At 45.5% G+C, this 27,730-nt stretch overlaps 2 protein-coding genes across 3 annotated transcripts in view; one reads left to right on the forward strand and one right to left on the reverse strand.

The window, feature by feature from the left end:
• Positions 1-795: 795 nt before the first annotated feature.
• On the forward strand, positions 796-2,071 carry LOC120065698 (DNA-binding protein inhibitor ID-1-like). Its single transcript, XM_039016774.1, has 2 exons — positions 796-1,306; positions 1,525-2,071. Exons 1-2 carry the CDS (start codon positions 950-952, stop codon positions 1,558-1,560), a joined length of 393 nt encoding a protein of 130 aa, XP_038872702.1. The 5' UTR covers positions 796-949; the 3' UTR covers positions 1,561-2,071.
• A 5,759-nt stretch (positions 2,072-7,830) lies between these two features.
• LOC120065074 (nuclear receptor coactivator 3-like) overlaps positions 7,831-27,730 on the reverse strand; it is a 37,897-nt gene continuing 17,997 nt past the window's right edge. Inside the window, exons 2-21 of one of the 2 annotated variants that reach the window (XM_039015767.1) lie at positions 21,198-21,302; positions 20,742-20,902; positions 18,988-19,088; positions 18,652-18,826; positions 18,329-18,526; positions 18,051-18,137; positions 16,201-16,344; positions 15,849-15,996; positions 14,101-15,667; positions 12,853-12,979; positions 12,492-12,692; positions 12,111-12,341; positions 11,887-12,004; positions 11,564-11,735; positions 11,130-11,447; positions 10,876-10,977; positions 10,517-10,745; positions 10,114-10,282; positions 9,800-10,019; positions 7,831-9,667 (exon numbers count right to left, since the gene is read on the reverse strand). In XM_039015767.1, the coding sequence (XP_038871695.1) occupies positions 9,656-9,667; positions 9,800-10,019; positions 10,114-10,282; positions 10,517-10,745; positions 10,876-10,977; positions 11,130-11,447; positions 11,564-11,735; positions 11,887-12,004; positions 12,111-12,341; positions 12,492-12,692; positions 12,853-12,979; positions 14,101-15,667; positions 15,849-15,996; positions 16,201-16,344; positions 18,051-18,137; positions 18,329-18,526; positions 18,652-18,826; positions 18,988-19,088; positions 20,742-20,902; positions 21,198-21,283 (4,566 nt within the window). In that variant the 5' untranslated portion in view covers positions 21,284-21,302 and the 3' untranslated portion in view covers positions 7,831-9,655. Of the gene's footprint in view, positions 9,668-9,799; positions 10,020-10,113; positions 10,283-10,516; positions 10,746-10,875; positions 10,978-11,129; positions 11,448-11,563; positions 11,736-11,886; positions 12,005-12,110; positions 12,342-12,458; positions 12,693-12,852; positions 12,980-14,100; positions 15,668-15,848; positions 15,997-16,200; positions 16,345-18,050; positions 18,138-18,328; positions 18,527-18,651; positions 18,827-18,987; positions 19,089-20,741; positions 20,903-21,197; positions 21,303-27,730 lie in introns of both variants that reach the window. The other variant, XM_039015766.1, reaches the window with a different exon arrangement.

Raw genomic sequence — 27,730 nt, forward strand, 5'->3', positions numbered from 1 at the left:
CCGTGAAGTGGCTCACAGGGGCTTCCCTCATGAGAGGAAAAAGAGAGTCTGTGCTAAAAAGTGCAGTTTGTAAGTATAAAGAAAGCTTAGTGTGACTTTTAACACACATTCTCAGCCAGCTATGGTGAATAACGGGAGAAAGTGCGCCAAAGACAGACATGTAGGCGGGACCTATAAATACATTTGATAATAAATAATAACTAATGCTACACTAAATTGTGAATGTTGTTTTCCCCCCTTGTGTGTAAAGTTCTGAATCATAAATTGCACACATGCGTGTTATATAGAGCAAATTGTTTGAACGGACTTTAATCATATTACACTATACCCAATGGTAATAAACCAGTTATTATTAATAGTCTGAATATCTCTTCATTTATGGCACGTTTATAACGTGGTCATCTAAGGTGCCCTCTAACTGTTGTGTGGGCAAGGCGCTATGGTTATTATCACCAGCCATTCATCCCATCCGACACACAGCACATATACCCCCATACCCATACACAACACCAACCCTTCAGTGTCCCCAGGCACTCTACACCTGCAGAGTCCCCAAGCCATGGCCAGCTGGATTCCCACATAGGCCCATCAGCCGTAAAAATACACATTTGTTTCCATTTGTAACGCCTTCTCAAACGTATTCTAAATCCTTAAAATCAGGCGCACGCTCCCATTGGCCAAGACAACAGCTGTGAAACGTCCTTCTAACGCTAACACGGCTGCGCTATAGGACCTCGCTCCGCAAACAGGACAAGTTTGGGCACGCCTCCAAGTCCTAGTCTTATAAATTCAAGGCGGTACACTCGTGCGTTGTTGAGAACTGTCAACATTACTGAGACAATATTCCCAAGACTACTAAAAATACTTGTGGAGCCTTTGGTAATCTCTATAGCTTTTACGCACCATCTTTTCATTATCTTTGGAAACTACAGCTACACCATCAGCCAATATGAAGGTTGTCGGACCTACCTGCGCACTGAAGAGTAAGGTTGGCGGCGAGGACATGGTGCGGTGCCTCGCGGACCAGAGCCTGTCCATCTCCAAATGCAAGATCCCGCTGCTGGACGAGCAGATGACCGTCTTTCTGCAAGACATGAACAGCTGCTACAGCAAGCTGAAGGAGCTTGTACCTACTCTGCCTACCAACAAGAAGGCCAGCAAGGTGGAGATCCTCCAGCACGTCATTGACTACATCTGGGACCTGCAGGTCGAGCTGGATGAGCCGGAGAAAAGTCGTCAGCAGAGCAGCGTGCCCCGCACACCTCTGACCACCCTGAATGCAGAGCTGGCAAGCATCACTGTCGAGGTAAATATCACTCTGACATATCTTGATGAGTTTCTGCAAGAGTTACCTAGTGTCTCCCGATAGCTGACCTAACTGTTGGAAGTAGCCTGAATATGAATAGTCTGTAGCCATGCGTAAAGTTGGTTTATAACAGTGAAAAAAGTTATGTTGCATTGAAACTAGTAGGCAAGTACTTTCACAGCAAACACGGACCTAACGTTTTTATCTTCTCTCTCCAGAATGGATGCTCGGATGACAGAATCATGTGCCGCTAGACCTCTCGGAGCATCGCCACATGTATCGTTCCAGAGCGAGCACCGCGAAGAAAGAACAAGGTTACATTATGTGACATTAGATCACAAACAAACCTTGAGCCAAGTAGGGAAGTTTCAAACTCCCATGCTAGAAAATACTTTTGATGGACATTCTCAAGAAGAGAGGAACTGTCACTCAAGGCATTCGATCCATCCCGAGGTCTCTGATCTCATGGAGACTAGTGGGTCCTAATAGACTGTGTTAGTCATTGGACCATGGCAGTTACTGGAAACAGCTTCGCCTGTTGTTGTGTTGACTTTCTCAAGAAAGACAACGTTTCTCTTACGTTTTGTAAAACATGTATGAAATTCAAAATTTTGTAAAATAAAATGTATTAATTTTCTCAGTATCCTGAGCGACAAAATGTATTGTATATTACAATGCCACACTATGTGAAAAATATATATATTTTTTTTACAATGTACCTTCATGGTGTTTTTTATTAAAACAAGGCAATTATTTTAAACATGGCTTTTGGTGTTTATGGTGTGTGTGTGTGTGTGTCACATAATTTCCCCATCACATTTACAATTAGCCATTATACATTTACTATAGTGTTTACAAGTGCACATAAGATGATGCACAGGCTGAGAGAAGAGGGAAACAAACATTCCCTGAACTGTCATCAACTATTCAGAATTAGCTGTCTCAGCTCCTGAAATTAAATTGGACCACCGCTGGTAGCCTACATAATGACTTAACAGTTAACTTGTACTTTGCTTTTATAGGCCTCATTAACATATCAAATAACACGGCGAAGTCTTTAGTGTTGAGTCAAAATGTCTTGATGGATATTGACAATGATAACTAGCATGCAGAAAATATGTGCAGAATTGTATAAAAGGTTATGCACTCACTGTCAAACACATTAGGAAAGGTATAGGCAATTATTCGGTCTAATCAGGAATTCATCAAAAATAGATAACAATTTGGGATATACTATAAAACACTGAAATCAATAATTGTGTTTTAGTTGAGGATCCTTTTCTATTTCGGAAGGGCAGGGGTTAAATCGGCAATTCTTTATAAGATTTATTCTGTCTCCCCTGGTGCAATGTTTTTCCCATTTCCCTGCGGTGCGATGCGCACAGCTGCAGCCCCGGCGTTCTGAGGCACGGCCAGTGTGTGATTGTGTTTGTGTGATAGCTTTGTGCCAAGGGCAGGGGAGGGGAGGGCGACGGGGCCCAGACTGAGCGGCGCCTCCGCACACCTGGGGAAGTTCAGGTTAAATAGCTCCACATTCCTCAACACACAGCTGATTGAAACATTAACAAACAGTACTCCACGAGCCAGGCCGCAGATGGGCCAGGCGCTCTGCCAAGAAAGAGACTCACTCTCTGTTATAGATTATATTCCCACACATAGGAGACATACAGCTATTAATATATACTTTTCACTTTTATATTTGTGTTAAGAAACATAGAACTAAACTAAATAAGTGTGACTATTTAAAATTAAATGTGTGTGTTATTTAGGTCTATGCTTAGTTGGGGATTAAATATGCCAGTGTTTATTTTTTATTTTACCCTCTTTTCTCCCCAATTTTATGATATCCAATTGCGATCTTGTCTCATCGCTGCAACTTCCAAACTGGCTCGGGAGAGGCAAAGGTCGAGTCATGCATCCCCTGAAACATGATCCGCCAAACCGCACTTCTTAACACCCGCCTGCTTAACCTGGAAGCCAGCTGCACCAATGTGTCGGAGGAAACACCATTCAAGTGATGACCAAAGTCAGCCTGCAGGCGCCCGGCCCACCACAAGGAGTCGCTAGAGAGCGATAAGCCAAGTAAAGCCCCCCCCAAACCCGGCGCTGGACCAATTGTGTGCCGCCCTATGGGTCTCCCGGTCACGGGCCTGTTGTGATACAGCCTGGGATCGAACCTGGGTCTGTAGTGACGCCTCAAGCACTACAATGCAGTGCCTTAGACCGCTGCGCTACTCGGGAGGCCCTATATGCCAGTGTTTTTATACATATATTTTTCCAATAATGATATTTTCACATTTGATTTGACTTTTCAATCACATATTCTTTCAGAGGAAGTTTACGAGCCCTCTTACATAATTCTACCTCAAAATGTTGGATAGGCTACAGATAGGGCATATCCTACACAGTGATATAATACAATGATATGACCAACATTGCATATTTGCTTTAATTCTATCCTTTATCTAGGAGTTTGGGTGGGTAGCCAGCCAGGCAACGAGTGTGTATCCTGTTAGTCTATGTTTTTTGGAATGCCTTATAATATACCGCTCCCATGTGGCCGCTCGGTGGACTACAGTCTTTGTAACTCAGATACCACCCAAAGGACATCATATGTCTCAATCTTATTCATGGTTAATTCACAGGCTATAAACTGGCACCATGTGAAGCAGCAATCTGACTACAGGACTCATGTGTAAAACATGCACTGTGCAATGTTATTGGGATTTACACCACTCTACCACTCTTTACAGTTCAAAGATCACTCCAAAACCTTTATACTTCTTGTTGCAGTAAAATATATACAGTTGAATTTGGAAGTTTACATACATTTAGGTTGGATTCATTAAAACTCTTTTTTTCAACCTCTCCACAAATTTCTTGTTAACAAACTATAGTTTTGGCAAGTCGGTTAGGACATCTACTATGTACATGACACAAGTAATTTTTCCAACAATTGTTTACAGACAGATAATTTCACTTAGAATTCATTGTATCACAATTCCAGTGGGTCAGAGGTTTACTGTGCCTTTAAACAGCTTGGAAAATTCCAGAAAATTATGTCATGGCTTTAGAAGCCTCTGATAGGCTAATTGACATCATTTGAGTCAATTGGAGGTGTACCTGTGGATGTATTTCAAGGCCTACTTTCAAACTTAGGGACTCTTTGCTTGACATCATGGGAAAATCAACAGAAATCAGCCAAGACCTCAGAAAAAAAATAGACCTCCACAAGTCTGGTTCATCCTTGGGAGCAATTTCCAAACGCCTGAAGGTATCACGTTCATCTGTACAAACAATAGTACGCAAGTATAAACACCATGGGACCACGCAGCCGTCATACCGCTGAGGACGGAGATGTGTTCTGTCTCCTAGAGATGAACGTACTTGTGTGAAAAGTGCAAATCAATCCCAGAACAACAGCAAAGGACCTTGTGAAGATGCTGGAGGAAACCGGTACAAAAGTATCTATATCCACAGTAAAACGAGTCCTATATCGACATAACCTGAAAGGCCGCTCAGCAAGGAAGAAGCCACTGCTCCAAAACCACCATAAAAAAGCCAGACTATGGTTTGCAACTGCACATGGGGACAAAGATCGTACTTTTTGGAGAAATATCTTCTGGTCTGATGAAACAAAAATAGAACTGTTATGCTATAATGACCATCGTTATGTTTGGAGGAAAAAGGGGGACGCTTGCAAGCTGAAGAACACCATCCCAACCGTGAAGCACGGGGGTGGCAACATCATGTTGTGGTGTTTTGCTGCAGGAGGGACTGGTGCACTTCACAAAATAGATGGCATCATGAGGCAGGAAAATTATGTGGATATATTGAAGCAACATCTCAAGACATCAGTCAGGAAGTTAAAGCTGGTCACAAATGGGTCTTCCAAATGGACAATGACCCCAAGCATACTTCCAAAGTTGTGGCAAAATGGCTTAAGGACAACAAAGTCAAGGTATTGGAGTGGCCATCACAAAGCCCTGACCTCAATCCTATAGAAAATGTGTGGGCAGAACTGAAAATGCGTGTGCGAGCAAAGAGTCCTACAAACCTGACTCAGTTACACCAGCTCGGTCAGGGGGAATGGGCCAAAATTCACCCAACTTATTGTGGGAAGTTTGTGGAAGGCTACCCGAAACGTTTGACCCATGTTAAACAATTTAAAAGCTTTGCTACCAAATACTAATTGAGTGTATGTAAACTTCTGACCCACTGGGAATGTGATGAAAGAAATAAAAGCTGAAATAAATTATTCTCTCTACTATTATTCTGACATTTCACATTCTTAAAATAAAGTGGTGATCCTAACTGAGACAGGGAATTTGTACTAGGATTAAACGTCAGGAATTGTGAAAAACTGAGTTTAAATGTATTTAGTTAAGGTGTATGTAAACTTCCGACTTCAACTGTACAGTACAAGTCAAAGTTTGGACACACCTTCTCAGTCAAGGGTTTTTCTTTATTATTTTATTTTTTCCTACATTATAGAATAATAGTGAAGACATACAAACTATGAAATAACACATATGGAATCATGTACTAACCAAAAAAGGGTTAAACAACTCAAAATATATTTTGTATTTGAGATTCTTCAAAGTAGCCACACATTGCCTTGATGACAGCTTTGCACACTCTTGGCAATCTCAACCAGCTTCATGAGGTAGTCACCTGGAATGCTTTTCCAACAGAAGGAGTTCCCACATATGCTGAGCACTTGTTGGCTGCATTTCCTTCACTCTGTGGTCCAACTCATCCCAAACCATTGGGTTGAGGTCGGGTGATTGTGGAGGCCAGGTCATCTGATGCACCACTCCATCACTCACTTTCTTGGTGAAATAGCCCTTACACAGCCTGGAGGTGTGTTGGGTCATTGTCCTGTTGAAAAACAAATAATAGTCCCATTAAGTACAAACCAGATGGGATGGCGTATCGCTGCAGAATGCTGTGGTAGCCATGCTGAGTAAGTGTGCCTTGAATTCTAAATAAATCACAGACTGTGTCACCAGCAAAGCACCCCCACACCTCCTCCTCCATGCTTCACAGTGGGATCCACACATGCAGAGATCATACGTTCACCTACTCTGCGTCTCACAAAGACACGGCGGTTGGAACCAAAAATCTCAAATTTGGACTCATCAGACCAAAGGAGATATTTCCACCAGTCTTATGTCCATTGCTCGTGTTTCTTGGCTCATGCAAGACTCTTATTATTGGTGTCCTTTAGTAGTAGTTTCTTCGCAGAAATTGGACCATGAAGGCCTGATTCACGCAGTCTCCTCTGAACAGTTGATCTTGAGATGTGTCTGTTACTTGAACTCTGTGAAGCATTTATTTGGGCTGCAACCTGAGGTGCAGTTAATTGCCGAATATGAGGCTGGTAACTCTAATGAACTTATCCTCTGCAGCAGAGGTAACTCTGGGTCTTCCTTTCCTGTGGCAGTCCTCTTGAGAGCCAGTTTCATCATAGCGCTTGATGGTTTTTGCGACTGCGCTTGAAGAAACTTTCAAAGTTCTTGAAATTTTACAGATTGACTGACCTTCATGTCTTAAAGTTATGGACTGTCGTTTCTCTTTGCTTATTTGAGCTGTTTTTGCCATAATATGGTCTTGGTCTTTTACCAAATAGGGCCATCTTCTGTATGCCCACCCTACCTTGTCTTAACACAACTGATTGGCTCAAACACATTAAGAAGGAAAGAAATTGCTCAAATTAATTTAAGGCACACATGTTAATTGAAAAGCATTCCAGGTGACTACCTCATGAAGCTGGTTGAGAGAATGCCAAGTGTGCAAAGCTGTTAAGGCAAAGGGGGGCTATATTGAAGAATCTCAAATATATTTTTGATTTAACACTTTTTTGGTTACTACATGATTCCATAGGTGTTATGTCATAGTTTTGATATAGTCTCTATTATTCTACAATGTAGAAAATAGTAAAAAATAAAATAAAAACCCTTGAATGAGTAGGTGTGTCCAAACTTTTGACCAGTACTGTATATCTGGGTTGCCTCTGAAATATGACATGAATGTGAATTAAAGCATTGACCATTATCTGTGACTCCAGATAAATAATAATAAGACAGAGGTGCGATAAGAGCTCCCTGCTGATAGTGCTCCATGAGAAGGACAATTCTGAACCCTGATTTGAACCTTGGGTGCACATCATGTGTTTTAATAAATGAGGCATCACTAAATTATATAGGCTCGTCGATCCTTTGTGAGCATAGGCCATTGAAGATTATTTTCCATCGCACTCTGTTATGGGCAGCCTTCTCCAGCTCATTCCACCCCATGCCAGTATTCTTGGTGTTCATCAAGATCAAGAGATGAGGTATGCCTCAATAGACAACCCTCAATTCTTGATTAATGAACGGTGGACACTTTTTTTTTTTTTTTTTTAAACTACAGTTGGGAGTTATGAGTTTAAATAAACATGTATTTACATCAAAATCGAGAGAAACTGTCATACATCCTGTAAAATAAAGGAAACAAAATAAGAATTCCCAGGTGAAAAGATCCTTTGTTTTTGCTCTTTATTAAAATTCTACCTAGGTAATTTTATTAAGTAATTAAAAACGAGACATTGAAAATGTATATTTTGAGAAAAAAAATAAGAAATTAATTCCATATGGTATTCCTCTTCCACAGAAAAGGACTTTGCCAGTCAATTATACATCCAGACATTACTGCTACTGTTAGCTACCCACTGGCCTCTGAACAATACGCAGTCCCCTATGCTTTCAGTACAAAATCAAAATATGCATTTATCATTTCATGAAATGTACCCGGTAACTGTCTGCATAGATAAAAATTGTACACCGTCAACGTCAGAAGCTGTACAACGAACTGGAAAAATATCTTTGGATTGCACACTGCTAAGGTAGATTTCTCAGAAAGTGAAGAGTAACAGTCAAAGGAAATGATGAAGGCGAGAGCTAGGGAAGGAACAAGAACTACTTTAGGAACAGTCCCTTGTTAACTCCTGAAACTGTCCCCCCCATCCCATCTTTTTCTACAATGTTTACATACAATTCCTACACATCAGCTTGCCAACCATCTGCTCATTTGAGGGACTGTCCTTTCTTCATTCACTAATCAAACCTTTTGATCATTTCAAAAGTTCCAAACAGTCAACACACCAAATCAGAAATAAAAGTGCTTCTAAAAAGAAATAGATGGCTTTTATCACATAAAAAAACATGTTCAGAGGACAAGGACAAGTGGAAAATGGGAAACCCACACCCTCACTCAACATGGTCCAAAAGGTTCAAATTAACTGCAAACTAAAAGTGTATTGACCTTCTAGACAAAGACGAGTTAGAATTTGACCAAGTCTTACACTGTGCAAAAAAAGTGATCTATAAAAAGCATGTATGATACTTTTATAGCATATTTACAATTTGTATTCACATAGAATACATTTGTGACTAATTTGATCCAATACTGTAGTACCGTTTGCTAAGGAGTTCATGACGCTCAGTTCACGTTTAAAGCATAGAGGTTTTATTGCTTGAATCTGCATAATTTATAGAAATAATCTGTGCTTACAGCTCCTGATGATTTAAAAACAAAATGAGGCGCATCCAAAGGATAAAAGGAAAAGAAAACCAATGCTGTGAATGCATTGAATCTCTGGTAAGGCTGTAATGACTAAGAAATATTGCAACAATCCTTTTACATAGAAGCCTTCTGGTAAAGTGCAGCCATAGCTAGTTGTACCGTATCCCATCCTGTTCCCAAATATATTCTGTTTCCCAGTGTTGATGCTGAATACTGTATGACAGCTAGCTCCAGGGGTCAAGAGGTGTTAGTCAGATTCGGTTGCAAAACATTTCGCAATGGAAACAGTTTACTCCAAAACAGAAAACATTTTTGCAACAAAAACGAGTTTCTATTGGACAAATTCAGGTAGGTCCCTCAGTTCTGTTCCATTTGCTTCCAAGAGTAAACGGTATCTGTTGCAAAATGTTTTGCAACGGAATCCGACTAACACACACAGAGGCCTCCTCTGGTGTAGAAGGCAGGACGCCGATCACACTCCCACAGGTTAGAGGAAGAGAAACCATGGCGTCTTCTTGAACTAAGTCACTCATATACTCCTCCAGAGAGAAGCAAGCCTACAGTGAGAGGCTGCATTAGGTATGAGGTGTCTTTATTTCAGTCTCTCATTCTCACTGAGGCTTCTTTCGAGTCTCTCTACACACAGGTCTGAGAACAGTGGCGGGAGCAGATCTTGGAGCTGTGTCTGGTGGCCCCTGGCCAGGCCATCTCCCACCCACCCAGGTGGTGCACTGTAGTCTCTGCTGCCTTCCTGGTGAAGGCTCTTATTGATTACATACGTTTTCAGCAATATTTCTGTAAATGACACAAAATGTAGGCTATTGTTACAATAAATTCACACATTCCAGGTTGAGCTATAAAATAACTACTGGGAAGTTGTGACCTTTATAACCATCTTTATTTACTTACAAATGACAAACTATTTACCTGTTCAGGTCCCTTTGGCATTCGGCCCATTCCCATGGAGTTTGTGCCCATCTGCATTTGCCCCTGCATTTGCCCAGACATTTGGCCCTGCATCTGGCCCATCTGTGCTCTACCAGCACCACTGACTGGGCCTGGCCCGCCCATGGAGCCATTCATCATCATGGGCCCCCCAAACTGGCCTGGGTTCCCATGCTGGGTGAACTGCTGCTGGGGGTATGAGCTGAAACACATAGGTATAAAGAACAAAGTAGAGGAGATAGAGAAGGAAGTAATGGGAGTGTTTTTTTGCCATTATATCAGTGTATCAGACATACTTGTTCCGTGCCATGCCACCCTGTGGCCAGCCTTTCATGTCTGCTGACTGGTACATGGGGCTGCCTTGGGGTTGTTGTTGCATCACGGGATTCTGAGGCCCTCCCATGCGACCTGGCATCATGTTGCTGCCTGCGCCTACAAACGAGGGGTCTCCCTGCTGGTTCATTCCTGTAAGCACAGCCAGAAACAGGTCTTATTTCATGTCTGCATTGTAAAGTCGGTTAGAAATAACAGTTAGAAAGAGAGGAAGTCAGTTTACGTTACAACACCTATGGCTGGAAAAACTCCTGGTCAGAAGGGGAAAGAGTTAGAAGTACATAGCCTTCTATTTTAGAGAATAGTCAACGTAGGAGACTCAAGGCTAGTAAATAAATGGCTATGAATTTAGGTCAGATAGCTCACCATAGTTTCCACCGTAGGTGAACTGCTGCTGTCCTGGCTGGTTCATGGGTGGTCCTGCCATGGGGTTGTCCATGACTGCAGGGGCCGTTACGTTAGGTGGGGGGCTGAAGCCTCCTGCTGCAGCCTGTTGCTGCTGCTGCATTAGCATCATCATCCGCTGTCTCCTCATCTGTATGGTCATCATCTCTCTGCTGCGCTGAGCCATCATCTGAGCATTCAAGAAGCCAGGCTGACCAAGCAGACAGGGGAAAACACTGAAATGACTGCAAGTACTGCATGGGTTTCATCAGTGTGTGTCTGCGGTGGTCTGCCCTACCAGATGTTGATTTTAAATAGAGCATGATGTGGAAGGTGTGTACCTGACCGCCCATGCCGGGCTCCATCCCAGGCCGCGTCACAGGGTTTCCTGTAGCGGCATTCTCCATCTTGATGCCCATGGCCTGACGGGTCTGGTTCATGAACTACAGCGGGAGAGAACAAAAGTTACTCACATTTGCCATCCATATAGGTCACCCACCTGCCTGCTTTCATACGTGGCTCTGTATCTAGACCTATCACAATCAAATATAGCCTCTTCAGCAACTTCTAAGTCATGTGTGTCATATGCTAATACCTGCTGGCCCTGTAGTCTCTGCTGCAGCTGCAGTCGGAGGGGCTTGGTGGCACTCATCATGCGGGGTCTCATGTTGGCGCGGGGGTGACTCATTCCCCCCATGCCAGGGAAGCCCCCTGGGCCTGCCTGAGCCACCATCTGGTTCATGGGGTTGAAGCCAGAAGGGGACTGGCCCTGCATGGGGTTGGCCACATAGGCTGACTGCATGCCCATGGAGGGGGGTCCTGGGTACCCCTGGCCATACATGGGCTTCTGCTCCATCCCCATGGAGGTGTCTGGTCCTGGGCCAGGACCTGGCTGCTGCTCTGGACCAGGACTCTGGGAGGGAGAGAGGTCAGACATGGTCAATATAACAGTGTGGTTCTTGTCACATGGTTTATAGGGACTGTAGATAGAGGACGCTCTATGGTTTTCCGAATGTCCTCATAAGGTACCTGTCCTACGAGGTCGGGGATGCCCAGGGCCCGGTCGATCTCCTCAAGGGCGATAACATCAGTGTTGTTGAGCAGAGAGTCCAGCTGGTCCAGCAGCGCCAGCTCATCACTCTGCCCCTGGCTGGTGGAGGGCGGCACCAGGAGCTCATCCAGGGGGTTCCCGAACTGACGCCTGGTACACAACAAGGGGGTGGGGGGTTAGTGCAGGCACTTGTTATATACCGAGGAGGCAATGTACTCCACACCACGTGTTATGTGTGGGTTAATAGGAGACAGAGCGAACAGATGAGAGTGTGTGTGTGTGGATGATGATGGTTATTCACCTATTTGTGGTAGCTGGTGGTCCGTCCATTCCCATTGCACTGTCAGGCCAGGAGGGGGACAGAGGTGGAGGACCCTGCCCACTGAAGGGACTCATCCCCATATTCACCTCACTGGAACCTATAGAGGCAGTAGAACTATTCAGCATGAACCAATCAAACATCCACCAACAGGAAGAACACACATACAGCTGGTAATATTTACACAGACACGCGTCAGTACATACCCATTTCTATGAGTTGCTGCTGCAGCATAGACCTGGTGTTGCCAGGTAAACTGTTGGACCTGATGACCATGGGGCCTCTCACCATGCCCTTGGAGTTGAAGTCCATCCCTTGCCGGCCCATTGAGGGGTGACCTGGCACCCCCACAGGACTTCCACTGGACCTGGGCATCCCCCAGTCACCTTGCCCTGCCATGGGAGGCCGCTGTGGCATCCCCATACCCCTGTTCATACCTCCAGGGGAACACACAAACAGCACAGTTATTATCCATGAACTAGACCCAGTCTAGTAACTGTAGCTTTTACACTGTTCCAGTCAGCTGGGAAGAGTAGTACTGGGGGGTAAGTTACTTGTGCCGGCACCGCCCCGTAGTGGACACACACCCATGCCTCCTGGTCCAGGGAAGCCGTTGGTCATGCCTGGCCGGATGTGTGCCTCCACGTTCTCCTGTTTGATGAGCGTGGGGCAGGGAACGTTCCTCCTCCCTGCCAGGCATCCACCACCAACCAGGGGTTTAGCGTCCACTGACAGAGCCCTCTGGAGGGGCCCACGTCGGGCAGGCAGCATGGCTCCTCTCTCCACATCTGGAAGACACAGCAGAAGGGTCAGTACAGACCAAGGACAAACACTCTATAGTTAGGATGTCTGGTTTGCTGCATAACAGTCAATTAAATGGCCAACATATTAGCACTTCTGGACTGATCTAGTCAAAATTTAAATTAGAATCCACTCATGCTAGTATACCATGGAAACTGTCTGGGCCATTTCCCTGCTGGTTTCCCCCTTCTTTTCCTGCTCCGGAGTCCGGCTCGGGATTAAACCCGGAGCTGGAGTTCCTGCGGCCTCCGAGAATTGTCTCCAGGGTTTCCAACTGGGAAGAAAAACAAATGTTACTGTTAATTAACAGTGGAATAAATTAACAAGCTGCTCTTTGCTGAGTAAATAATAGAAAGTAATTAACCGTAGGCAGGGCACACATTTATTTTTCAATTGGTAGCACTGGTGCTCACAACTGTAAAAAGTTAGGAGCACAACATAAAATTTAGGGGCACCAGAATTTATTAAATTAGAATTGATATAGAACATGAATTTTAGCTACTTCTGAATCATGTTGTGCGTTGGTTTATTATTGAAAAGCTAAAATGTTGATACAAATACCAGTAATTGAAATTATAAAGTAATGTGTGGAATATTATTTTTAACATTTTAAACTTTTACCCGTTTTTCTCCCCAATTTCATGACATCCAATTGATAGTTACAGTCTTGTCTCATCGCTGCAACTCCCGTACGGACTTGGGAGAGGCGAATGTCGAGAGCCATGCGTCCTCCGAAACACGACCCAACCAAGCCGCACTGCCCGCTTAACCCGGAAGCCAGCCACACCAATCACTAGAGCACGATGGGACAAGGACATCTCTACTCGCCAAACCCTCCCCTAACCCGGACAACGCTGGGACAATGGGTCTCCCGGTCACAGCCGGCTGTGACAGAGCCTGGACTCGAACCAGGATCTCTAGTGGCACAGCGATGCAGTGCCTTAGACCCCTGCGCCTTTCAGGAGGCCCCGGGAATATTAGGTTTCTACATTATGTAGAAGCACCATTTTCCTATTGAGATGCATTACAATGAAAATTGTAAAAGTCTCTTTAAGAGCGTCAATTTCTTGATGACATCTGTCATTCATTCAACGCCATGAACATTGATCTCCCGAAGAAGCTATCCCTTTCCTTCCTTTCTGTGCCCCCAAATGTTTGGATATACTGATCAAGTTACCAGGTTGTTAGGAAGAAAAATGGATCAGATCTTTTGAACTATTTGGTTTAGAAACAAGCAGTTTTTGCTGTATTAATGGTGCAAGCATGACGCTAATGAATCTGTGCGTGGGAAACAAAAAGCCTCATCACTACAACAATTATACAAAAAAAAATACATATTTTGTCACACTGGTTGCACTTTAGAGCCCTGACCGTAGGCACAATGTCCCTCCCTACCTCATCAGGTGGTTCAGTCTTGACCTGCTCCACAATGGGGTTGGGTTCAGACGTCGTGACCCCCGAGGATGCTCCCTGGGCTCCTCTGCCCTTTGGTTGGACATCACCCCTTGTCCCTTTGGAGTCATCTTTTTTGAGGAGATAGTGGAGGAGGGCGTGGGTCTTCTCCTTCTTGGGGCTGTGAAGTTCTTGCTTCACCTCAGCTCCCCTCGCCCCTGGTCCCTCTACTGGATCTCCTGGCCCAGCCTCTGGACCCCCACCATCTGTGACCTTCCCCGTGGCCTCGGCTGTGATGCGGGCCACCTCGTCTGGGGTGTTCCCATTCTGCAGCAGCTTGTGGAGAATCTTGTGCTTCTCCTGCAGGGACTGGTTGGCAAAGTGTGCTGCTGCAGCAGCTGCTCCTAGGCCCTGCTGTCCCACTGCAGCCGTGGAGGAGGATACACCTATGGAGGGGCTGGTCAAACCCCCCAAACCCTCCTTGGACTCAAAGCCCATCGGAGTGTTGCCAGGGCCGGCCTGGTGGTTAGGGGGAACTAGCTCCTCCGTAGGGGAGGTGAGGAGCTGCAGGAGCTTCTTGTGGCCCCCCTTGTTGTCATGGCTCGGTCGGTTGGCTTCTACCCCGGCTGGGCCCTCACTGTTGGCCTGGCTGTCTGGGGTCACCTCTGTGGTGAGGGTGTGCTGCTGCTCTCCTCTACTGGCCAGAGTGTTGCCCGGGCTCTTGGAGTCTGAACTGCCTGGTTTACAGGTTCCGCCGTGGCACTGCCCCTGCTGGGTGGAGTTGACACTGGGGCAGCAGTCAGGCTTGTGTGTGGGGGGAGAGTTGAGGGGCGAGGGGAGGGCCGAGGGTAGAGAGGTGCCCACTCCCTCACTGATGGCCTGGAGGGCACTCAAGGAGCTGCTGGAGAAACTGGTGCTACCTCCTGCGCCTCCAGGACCACCTGGGTGACCCGAGCTCATGGAAGAATGCATACCTCCTGGGGAGAAGGGGCTAGCACCTATTTTGGGGCTCCTCCTTACTGTAGGGGAGCCAATGTTCTGCTGGGGGGCATTCATCCCTGGACTGCTCTGGGGGGGGCTGGTCATGCCCCCCATGCTGTATCCCGCTCCATGGAATGGGGCCTGCTGCTGCTGAGGATACTGCTGCTGCATTCCAGGGTGGTTCATCTGATTCCTCTGGTTCATCTGGTTAATCCGATTCATAGAATTCATCTGGTTCAGGGAATTCATCCGAGAGTTCATTGGATGCATGGAGTTCATTTGATTCATGGAATTCATCTGACTCATGTTGTTCATCGGTTGACCCATTGAATTTGTCTGAGAGTTCATTTGATGCAACGAGCGGTTCATTTGATTCATCTGATTCATGGAGTTCATCCCATTTCCCCCTGTGTACGAGGGGCCGCCTCGCTGTCCCATGTGCCCCTGCTCTGCCCCCATGCCGTAGCCCCTGTTCATGCCACCACTGCCCCCTCCAGGGGCCATGTTCATCTGAGCGTTGGGGTTGGTGACGCCCATGCCCTGGGGCCTCATCACTCCCCCCTGGTTGGTTTGGTAACCATTCTGCTCCCTGACAGAGAGAATGAGGGGTCAGGAGTGGAAAAAGTTGATTAAAAAACACTATACTCTACAGTATTAACAGAAAAACTCTGTTCAATCTTAGCTACAACTGGGAAAAGAAAACAGTAAAATCCTACACGGAGTGAGTGATAGATGCCATGTCTCGGCGCGCTCCAAGCTGACAGACTAACCTCTGTAGCAGATGGGTAGAGAGGAAGGTGGGTGGCTCATTGGAGGCGCGGCTACGACAGAGCTCGCTCCTGGTCTGCGCAGTGACCGGGGTGCCGTCGGAGAGAGAGAACCGGTAAGACGGCGTCTCGGCACGGCCATGCAGGAAGGCTGGAGAGGACAGAGAAAACCATGAAGACAGAGAAAATGAGACTGACCGACCAACGTGCTTATCACCGAGTAGTAGCCTTCGTTAGGAGCAGAGATGCATTGTACTTGTGCATTTATAGCAGAGTAACAAGGTGAAACATTGGTGAGAAGACATGGTGATATAGCATGGAGCCAGAGAGGAGAGAGAAGCAGAGAGAGAAGTACCCTCATGGTAGTGGTGTTTGTAGGACCAGGGATGGCCCTCGCTGCGATGGAGGAACATCTGCATGCAGCGCCTCACCAGGTCCTCCCACCCTGGCCGCATGGTGGTGTGGAGAGAACTCTGCTGTTCGATCTCTATCAGTTTACCTATCAGACAACATCACAGCACAAAGGGCAAGGGTCACATGAACTGAGCAAAAAAAAGAAACGTCCTCTCACTGTCAACTGCGTTTATTTTCAGAAAACTTAACGTGTAAATATTTGTATGAACAAAACAAGATTCAACAACTGAGACAAACTGAACAAGTTCCACAGATAGAAATGGAATAATGTGTCCCTGAACAAGGGGGGGGGGGTCAAAAGTAACAGTCAGTATCTGGTGTGGCCACCAGCTGCATTAAGTACTGCAGTGCATCTCCTCCTCATGGACTGCACCAGATTTGCCAGTTCTTGCTGTGAGATGTTACCCCACTCTTCCACAAAGGCACCTGCAAGTTCCCGGATATTTCCGGGGGGGGAATGGCCCTAGCCCTCACCCTCCGATCCAACAGGTTCCAGACGTGCTCAATGGGATTGAGATCCAGGCTCGTCACCGGCCATGGCAGAACACTGACATTCCTGTCTTGCAGGAAATCACGCACAGAACGAGCAGTATGGCTGGTGGCATTGTCATGCTGGAGTGTCATGTCAGGATGAGCCTGCAGGAAGGGTACCACATGAGGGAGGAGGATGTCTTCCCTGTAACGCACAGCACTGAGATTGCCTGCAATGACAAGAAGCTCAGTCCGATGATGCTGTGACACACCGCCAAAGACCATAATGGACCCTCCACCTCGATCCCGCTCCAGAGTACAGGCCTCAGTGTAACGCTTATACCTTCGATGATAAACACGAATCCGACCAACACCTCTGGTGAGACAAAACCGCGACTCGTCAGTGAAGAGCACGGTCCTGTCTGGTCCAGCAACAGTGGGTTTGTGCCCATAGGCGACGCTGTTGCCGGTGATGTCTGGTGAGGACCTGCCTTACAAAACAGACCTACACACCCTCAGTCCAGCCTCTCTCAGCCTATTGCGGACAGTCTGAGCACCGATGGAGGGATTGTGCGTTCCTGGTAAAACTCGGGCAATTGTTGTTGCCATCCTGTACCTGTCCCGCAGGTGGTTCAGATGTACCGATCCTGTGCAATTGTTGTTACACGTGGTCTGCCACTGCGAGGACGATCAGCTGTCCGTCCTGTCTCCCTGTAGCGCTGTCTTAGGTCTCACACAATACGGACATTGCAGTTTATTGCCCTGGCCACATCTGCAGTCCTCATGCCTCCTTGCAGCATGCTTAAGGCACGTTCACACAGATGAGCAGGGACCCTGGGCATCTTTCTTTTGGTGTTTTTCAGAGTCAGTAGCAAGGCCTCTTTAGTGTCCTACGTTTTCATAACTGTGGCCTTAATTGCCTACCGTCTGCAAGCTGTTAGTGTCTTAACGACCGTTCCACAGGTGCATGTTCATTAAACAAGCACAGGAAACAGTGTTTAAACCCTTTACAATGAAGATCTGTGAAGTTATTTGGATTTTTACAAATTATCTTTGATAGACAGAATCCTGAAAAAGAGGCGTTTCTTTTTTGTTGAGTTCACATGGCAATTATATTCTTATTTAATTTTGAGCAACAAAATGTTGCATCTCAATGTTATAATCTAGTCAAACTAAACTGTATACTCCTACATTTTTGCAGATCAATAGACAATCCCGGAAAAGTCCAAGAGTGTGTTATTTTGCTCAGATTGAATGAAGGGAAAGAGCATTTGAATAGAGAATGAACACGTGAATGCAGTGTGTTTACAGTCATCTCACCTGAGAGCTCATGGCGGGTGCTGAACCTCTCGGTCCTCTCCACTGCAGTGACGCGCCGGGCCACACAGATCATACACGACTGCAGGTCTGAACACACACAACATAGCCAGTCAGTATCCACAATCCTTCTCTAATGAACCTATATCAGGCTTGACAACGCTTTTGTCCAACTTCCCATAATCAATTTACAGCAACTCAATGTGAAGAGTACAGCAAGTCTGCATCATAAATAGAAACAACACATCTAACTGTGACATGACTGAGGAGGAGCCCCCTACCTTCTCCCTCCTCCATTATGGTGCGGGGTTGAGTCAGGGCGAAGCACTGCATGGTCTCGTAGCGCTGCCTGTTGGGCCCCTCAGACGGACCATGGTTCTGATGGCTCTGCCCGTGACCGTACTTCACCAGCATACGACAGTTAAAGGTGTGGCTCTTCTGCCGCGATGCCTCTCCTCCCCATGACCCACCGTTGGGTGCTGGAAGAGACAAGGGGACACAGTAATTGCAGGTTGGGAAGATTACCGTTCTGCAGTGCCACTAAATCAAAGTCAAATGGCATATGTGCATGTGTAATTGTGACTGCATTTGTGTGTCTGCGTACCGTTGGTCTTGGGCAGGTTCTTGTGCAGCTCCTCCCTGTCGTCCTCATGGAGGATGTTGTAGACAGAGGTGTTGATGAGCTCCTCCTGTTTGTACTGCAGGTACTGGGTCACATTGTCAGACACAAACACGATGCTGCCCTCCCGGTTCACCACAAACAGGAAGCCATCCAGGGCCTGAGCCAGAGGAAAGAGGGGAGATGCACAAAATTCTAACTATACTAAATGTGTGACCAGCTGCATCCCTGTACATACAAGAGTCTTGTATGTCCCCATTTAACATAAGGTGAAGCTAATTCCACTGCCCTTTGACCCCCCCACCCTGTCCTCAGGCTAACCTGTAGCAGCAGCGGTCCCAGATGGTCCTTGTCAATGACCCCTTGACCGGTGGATGACACATCTGCCTTCTGGACATCGTCATCGCTGCACGAGCTCTTCCCTGCAGAGGGACAAGGACTCCCAGTCACTTCACAGTAGATAAGGTAAATCTAGTTACAATGCAACACACAGCAAGATATGTACACCCTCTAACAAGCAGCTTGATATCCATTGTGGAAATTTGAGGAGAAATGAGAAACATTACACTTGCAAAACAGTTTTACTTGAGGCCAAAATTAGCATACAATACAGAGACACTAGCGATCCAGCCAACCATGTCACTGTAAAATGACTTACTTTCCGCCACCAGGAGGCAGCATTACCAATGCTTTTACAGTTCTAAAAATGTAACTATCATGATTTAAAATGGAATTATGAGTCAGATTCTGAGGGAAGAGATTCACTTGCAACGAAGAGAATGACAAAAAAATGCTTCTGGTTTTCAAGGCTGCTTCACAACACTAATGTAAGGGAAGAGGATAGAGTCTGCCTAAATAAGATGACCTAAGGAGTAAATGGATAGGTGAAATAGAGCAAGAGAAAGATAGCTGGTTAAAAAGGTAACGGTGAAAGAAGGACGGCCTTCATCATTTACTTCCTGTAACTATGGGAACCTAGCTGTACAAAGCTCCTGCCAGCAGCAGCCATCTGTGGCCCTGGCGTGGATTCCAATCCAATAATTCCCTCCCTTCCTTCCTTCCTTCCTTCCTTCTTCCTCACTGATCTTATCTGAGTGAACTGCTAGTTATAAGATTGCGTATAACCTACCAGAAGGCTGGGGGGAGTTAATACAGCTTACACTGATCCAACCACTTCAGATCGGTAACAGGGTAATGAGCAGGGGGGGGGGGGGTGAGTGATTGATGGGGTTGGAATCCCTCACCTCAATCCCCCCAAACAAAGGCCAGGCAGTCAGGCCATAGGGCCATGAGCCCACCACCTAGTCTCTACAGCCCTGGTTGGCACAGGTATACTCCTGACCATGCAACCATACACTGAGCTAATACTACAGAAAGGATTTTACGAATGCCAAATCATGTTCTCCTACTTCCTTTTTTTGCTAAATCCAACGGCGATAACGTGCTGATATTCAGATGACTGCTAGCGTTAGCAAGTTAGCATTACACGGAACCCAAAACGGCTGCACGCCTGCGCCATCGTGCATAAATGTATTTTGTCCCCCCACACCAAACGCGATCACAACACGCAGGTTAAAATATCAAAACAAACTCTGAACCAATGACATTGGTTGCACTTGCTAGCTAATTTGTCCTATTTAGCTAGCTTGCTGTTGCTAGCTAATTTGTCCTGGGATAAACATTGAGTTGTTATTTTACCTGAAATGCACAAGGTCCTCTACTCCACCAATTAATCCACACATAAAATGGTCAACCGAATCGTTTCTAGTCATCTCTCTTCCTTCCAGGCTTTTTCCTTCTCTTGACTTTATATTGCAATTGGCAACTTTCATAAATTAGGTGCATTACCGGCACTGACCTCGTTCGTCTTTGTCACCCGTGTGGGTATAACCCATGAGGAGATGGCACGTGGGTACCTGCTTCTATAAACCGATGGGAGAGGCAGGACTTCTATTTTAGCCCTTGGCAACGCAGACGCTCGTTGGCTCGCGCGAGCAGTGGATGCAATAATTGAATAATCTAGATTTCTAAATTTATTTGGCAACGGTGTAGTCAGCCTGTTAGGGAGCTGGTACCTTGCCCTTTGATTTGCCTGATCTGCCGGACGGTCTCCTTGAGGATGGCACATTTGTCTGGCTTCACGTTGAAGCTGTCCATGTTGCCGAGGTTGGCAGAGATCAGCTCGGCCAGCTCCTCCATGTAGTTACTCTCCTGCTCCCTCCTGCGCTTGTCACATCTGCAGGGAAAGGGAGTGGGGAGGGGGAGAAAATAGGAGATAGTCAGATATGTCACCATGACAACCACACCTCTCCCTCCATAATGACCTGCTGTATACTGGAGTTAAAATGTTGACACCACAGGAATCTTCTACATGAAAAACAGATATTGAAGCTGAGGGAATTTAACAGAGGCTAGAGAGAAAAGGACACACTTTGCTCAGAAGACAGACAAAGACAGGCAGTGTCACACACAAAGATAAACAGAAAGGAAGATGGAGACAGACGGAGACATGGCTCCCGACAGTGACTCACCCCAGGCCTGGTGTATCGCAGGTGGAGATCTTGCGTTTCCGATCGGAGCACATGGGCTCCAGCGAGTTGTCTGCCACTTCACTCATCCTCAGCGCATGTCAGCACCTGGGGAGACAGAGATGCACTGTATCCAGACCGCTGAGACCGACATGGCTTAGTCTATTATTTTAGAACTTAGAGAAGGTCCCTTCTTCGGGCGTCTCGTCCAAGAGGATAGTCCATTAAAACTATTATTCCATACACTGACTTACTATAATCCCTCGATTAATACTTCAATTCAAAAATAAAAATAGCAACGGCGATTTCAGGGAGTAGGCTGGAGGTATCGAGCAGTGCTGAGCGAGTGCTTTCAGAGGTCGGTTATTCAAAAAAAATAAAAAGGTTTTCGATTTTTGAGTTGAATGCTATAACTGAATGAAACAATTAAAAGTCCCATGGTAGTGACTGCCCATTACTGCTTATTCACATTACCTTAATAAATTACTTCAGTCATGTATATTACATTTATTTGATGACTATTATTTAATTCCAAGTCATCTCATCTCTACAGAGCTGCTGTCTGACAAATCACTATTTTGGTAGCTCTTCAATGTAAATAAGGCATACTTTTGTGACTGCTGAATACCAACTATCAAATCACTTTGATCATGCATTTGCAGGTGTGGATAAGTCATGAAGCAACAGCTGCTCTCTATATCCCCTCATGATCTCGCATTCTTGTCTCTTCGGTCTGTGGTTCTTTTAATGCCTTCTACTGGACAAGTAGATGTGCAAATGGATGATGGGCATTGCAGTTAATTACCACGTTTTATGCTCTGAACTATGTAGAATATTGGCCTGAAATGGAATTCAAATAATTGAACTGACTTGGACAATTAGTTGTTTAAAAAAACAAAAACTAATTTTGGTTAATCGCTCAGCACTGGTAGCTACACAAGTCTCCCTTCATTGCATTTGATAGGAGAGAAATCACATCTGTTCCAGTGTGAGGAGAGACTGACAATGATGTAGTGATTTAGAGCCTCTGGGGAAAATGGGTCATCCTGCGTTCATCCTGCACTACTCCTCTTGCTCTAATAGTACAGTACGGTCAATAAACCCCCAGCACAGGGACAAGCACAAGCTGGATTGTGTTCCTACAGAACAGAGATGTTGGCTATAGTGCTCTGTTTAACCTTACTGAACCGCAAGATACATTCACATTTCCAACTTCCAATCGCTCCCTGACCCCGAATTCTCTCTATATCCACTCTCCCCTTCTTCGTACACTCTGGCCATTCCTCTTCCTGTCCCGCCCAACCCCCCCTCTCTCTGAGCGTGCTGCAGAGTGCTGCTGGCCGGCCAGGCGACCCTGCCCTTGTTTTCCTCCCCTGGCCCAGCCTTGCACTGCGTCTGACCCCCTCAGGGTTCAAACCAGAGGAAGGTAGACACTAAGGCCACTGCTCTTTTAATTTCCACACAGAAAAAAAAACACTGGAGTTCATTGCTCCAGCACTTGAGACGTAGGCCACGACAGACACACATCTCAGGGTGGGCAAGCACACTGGCACACACACACACACAGCTATGAGCGCATCATTCCTGAGTGGAATACTGCAGAACGGATGGGAGTGGTTATGCAACCTCAGTCCAAACTGCAGGCATGGACTTGTATAGCGCCACCTGTCTGACACAGTCCTAGTCTCCAACCCATATGTCTCCACTGCATGCTCCCTGTCCTGTCTCCACTGCATGCTCCCTGTCCTGTCTCCACTGCATGCTCCCTGTCCTGTCTCCACTGCATGCTCCCTGTCCTGTCTCCACTGCAAGCTCCCAAATCTGTCTTTCCCACTCAGTCTCGCTCTTTTTCCATCCCCCTTCCTTCCCTCACAGTCCTCTTTTCTGTCCCCCAACTCACCTCTGTGGAGAATGATGACATCAAACCTCAAGTCAGCTTCACATCTTGAAAGACAAACACACACTAGAGTGCTGCTTGCTGGTAATAATAGAGAAGGCAGAATATATAGCTCACATGTATACAGGTGGAAAAGAACAAGAAAGTGGTTATATAGATCAGGGTTTCCCAAACTTGGTACACATTTTGGTTGTTGACCTAGCACTACACAGCTGATTCAAATAATCAACTCATCCCCCTGTGTATAGCCTCACTATTGTTATTTTACTGCTGCTGTTTAATTGTTACTTTTATTTTCAATTTTTTACTTAACACTTATTTTCTTAACTGCATTGTTGGTTAAGGGCTTCTAAGCATTTCTCTAAGGTCTGCACCTACACACCTACATGTGACAAATAACATTTTAATTGATCATCAAGCTTTGGTTATTTGAAATCAGCTGTATAGTGCCAGGGCAAAAAACAAAACGTGTACCCAGGGAGGGCCCCAGGACAGAGTTTGGGAAACTCTATAGGAGACCGCAGTGAAATGTTGTATTCTCTTGCAGAAATCTTTCCCCTTGTATAGAATCTGCCAATCATACTGTGGTGATGGTAAAGCATTTGAACATAAGAAACGATTTTCTCCAGTATTTTGACAACCATGCTGCCATGGCATCAAACAGTATATGCATGTTTGTAACATGCCTCATTTATTTGTTGTTGGCCTTTATTCCTCAACTTTTCCCCCAGTAAGTTTGTTGACTTTGAAACCTTGCAGTGAATCACGCTTAGGGAGATACAGTAGGCCTATACTCTGGAGAGAACGCAAACATTGTGCTATACCCTTTCTATTTCAGAGAGACGTCGACTGAAAACAGCAGCGCACCACAAATGAGTCACAACAGGCCTGGCATTATGCAAATGATCCTGAAGCAGACACTTCTGACAACGTGAAACTTGCCCAGAGATAGATAGATGTTTGTTCCATCAGATACGGGGCAGATTTTAAAGTGATATGAACCGAAAGCAGTTGGTTTTACAAGACAGCTTAGGCTTACAGTTTGTTGAACTAATGGAGACCAAGATGAATGAAGATATGGGGCTTCATTTATCATCCGTGTGTACATTTCTCACTAAATTCTAGCGTACATGGAGATTCTAAGATTTGCATGCTCAACAAATTGGGATTTTTTTTTATTTTTTTTTATTGAATTTAAAAAACTGTTGCATTTCTCAATGTTTTCATTGATAAGTCAGAGCCATACTGTGCTCGTGAACGACCGTTACAACCCCGACTGGAAAACACCGTAAAAGGTGAAAACTCATTTGCTGTATAATAATTATTTGGAGAGGTTATAACTGGGCCATGGCAGTTTCTAAAATAAACTAATTTCAAATCACCTGTAGAAGGGTGGGCAGATTATTATTATTATTATTTTTTTTTTACAAACTCTTGCAGTGACTTTCAATCCAAAAATGCTTAGCGAGTCCGAAACACTGGCTGTGCATTCTGAAATGATTGTCTAGCCAAGCAATTTAAAAGGAAATACTACGGCCCACACTTCTATACAAAAAACTAACTGTTCTTCCATATTAAAATGTAAATATGCTATGGTGTTGCGCTCGTATCAATACTGTTGCTTACCCATATTGTCAAATGTTTTGAATAGACCACCGGTCCATTTACTTTTGAGCATGGCTTTGTTGTGTAGAAGGAATAATCTGGTCACGTCAGAAAGGACAGACATGTCTTGTAATATGATTGTGCTTGAGGCCTATATAATAAAAGTTAAATAATATATTAGACTACATGCTGCCATGCCATCTCCTTACCAACTGCAAATGCATCAGATTTATCATTAAAATTGTCAAATGTTATTAGCCTACCATTATTATAAGTGCACCAAACACCTTAATTTCCCCCCCTTGCAATATAAATTGATCAACCACTAGAAGCTGTGCGTGGAGATACGCACACTTTTCCGTCACGTTTGATAAATACAAACCTTTGCAGGAAAACATTTTTGTGTGCAGGCACCTTTGATAAATGAGGCCCCTTGAGTGAGGTGCAGTGTAAATGACATGGACTCTAGCACACCTGATTGTGTCCAATCAAAATCCATTCACAGTCTAGGGTCTCAAAGTCTTAGCACAGCCTGTTATAAGACAGAAGAGACCACATTAGCAGGTCTGCAGCATATCATGCGCTCTGATCAAAGCACGGACTACAGCAGTTAAGAGCCAATGAATGTTACTGGAGTCAGACAGGACTGTGACATGAGTTGGTGAACAAACATAAACAAGCCCAATGTGCCACCTGAAATGTGTAACTCAACACAAACCATACGTTTAATTTTTGGCTCCGTTTACTTTATGTTCACTGACGGTGGGCAAGGTAGACGAAATTCAAGCAAGGGTTGCCTTCCAGAGAAACAGATTGTAACATTCGCTGTTTCACGGAAACATGGTTCTCTGGGATATGTTGTCAGAATCGGTTCAGCCACCGGGCTTCTCCATGCATCGCGCCGACAGAGAAACACCTCTCTGGGAAGAGGAAGGGAGGGGCTCATGGTGTAATCATAACAACATACAGGAACTCAAGTCCTTCTGCTCACCCGACCTAGAATTCCTTACAATCAAATGCCGGCAATATTATCTGCCAAGAGAATTCTCGTTGGTTATCGTCACAGCTGTGTACATTCCCCCTCAAGCAGACACCAAGACGACCATCAAGGAACTTCACTGGACTATATGCAAACTGGAAACCATATATCATGAGGCTGCATTTATTGTGGGGATTTTAACAAAAGGAAATTTGAGAACAAGGCTACCTAAATTCTACCAGCATTTTGACTGCGCTGCGCGCATGGGCAAAGCCCCCGGCCACTGCTACTCTAACTTCCGCGACGCATACAAAGCCCTCCCCCGCCCTCACTTCAGCAAATCCGACCACGACGCCATCTTGCTCCTACCGTCTTATAGGCAGAAACTCAAACAGGATGTACCAGTGACGAGAACCATTCAACGCTGGTCCAACCAATCGGAAGCCACGCTCCAAGATTGTTTTGATCACGCGGACTGGAATATGTTCCGGTCAAGCCTCAGAGAACAACATTGACATATACGCTGACTCGGTGAGTGATGTTATAAAGTGCATTGGAGATGTACCCAATGTGACTATTAAAACCTACCTTAACCAGAAACCGTGGATGGATGGCGGCATTCGCGCAAAACTGAAAGCGCAAACCACCGCATTCAACCATGGAAAGAGGTCTGGGAATATGACTGAATATAAAAACAGTGTAGTTATTCCCTCCGCAAGGCAATCAAACAAGCGAAATGCCAGTACAGAGACAAGGTGGAATCGCAATTCAACGGCTCAGACACGAGACGTATGTGGCAGGGTCTACAGGAAAGCACGGACTACACACAAAAAACAGCCACGTGACAGACACGACTTCACACTTCCAGACAAATGAAACACCTTCCTTGCTCACTTTGAGGATAATACAGTGACACCATTGCGCCCCGCTAACAAGGACTGCACACCTCCACCCCTCTCCATGGTTGACGTGAGTAAAACATTTAAACGTGTTAACCCTCGCAAGGCTGCTGGCCCAGATAACATCCCTAGCCGTGTCCTCAGAGCATGCGCAGACCAGCTGGCTGGTGTGTTTAAGGACATATTCAATCATTCCCTATCCCAGTCTGTTGTCCCCACATGATTCATGATGGCAACCATTGTTTCTGTACCCAAGAAGGTAAAGATAACTAAATGACTACTGCCCCATAGCACTCACTTCTGTCATCATGAAGTGCTTTGAGAGACTAGTCAAGGATCATATCACCTCCACCTTACCTGCCACCCTAGATCCACTTCAGTTTGCATACCGCCCCAACAGGTCCACAGACGATGCAATCGCCATCACACTGCCCTATCCCATCTGGACAAGAGGAATATCTATGCAAGAATGCTGTTCATTGACTACAGCTCAGAATTCAACACCATAGTACCATTGAGACCCTGGGTCTCAACCCCGCCCTGTGCAATTGGGTCCTGGACTTTGACGTGCCACCCCCAGGTGGTGAAGGTAGGAAACACCTCCACGTCGCTGACCCTCAACACTGGGGCCCCACAAGGGTGCGTGCTCAGTAGAGGTCGACCGATTAATCGGAATGGCCGATTTCAAGTTTTCATAACAAATCGGTATTTTTGGACACCGATTTGGCCGATTCTTTTTTACACCTTTATTTAACTAGGCAAGTCAGGTAAGAACACATTCTTATTTTCAATGAAGGCCTAGGAACGGTGGGTTAACTGCCTTGTTCAGGGGCAGAACGACAGATTTTTACCTTGTCAGCTCGGGGATTCAATCTTGCAACCTTACGGTTAACTAGTCCAACGCTCTAACCACCTGATTACATTGCACTCCACGAGGAGCCTGCCTGTTACACAAATGCAGTAAGAAGCCAAGGTGAGTTGCTAGCTAGCATTAAACTTATCTTATAAAAAACAATCATTATCACTAGTTAACTACACATGGGTTGATGATATTACTAGTTTATCTTCCTATGGCTGCAGGGGCAGTATTGAGTAGCTTGGATGAAAAGGTGCCCATTGTAAACGGCCAGCTCCTCAGTCTCAGTTGCTAATATAT

This window comes from Salvelinus namaycush, chromosome 20 (assembly GCF_016432855.1).
Source record: "Salvelinus namaycush isolate Seneca chromosome 20, SaNama_1.0, whole genome shotgun sequence".
Taxonomy (NCBI): Eukaryota; Metazoa; Chordata; class Actinopteri; order Salmoniformes; family Salmonidae; genus Salvelinus; species Salvelinus namaycush.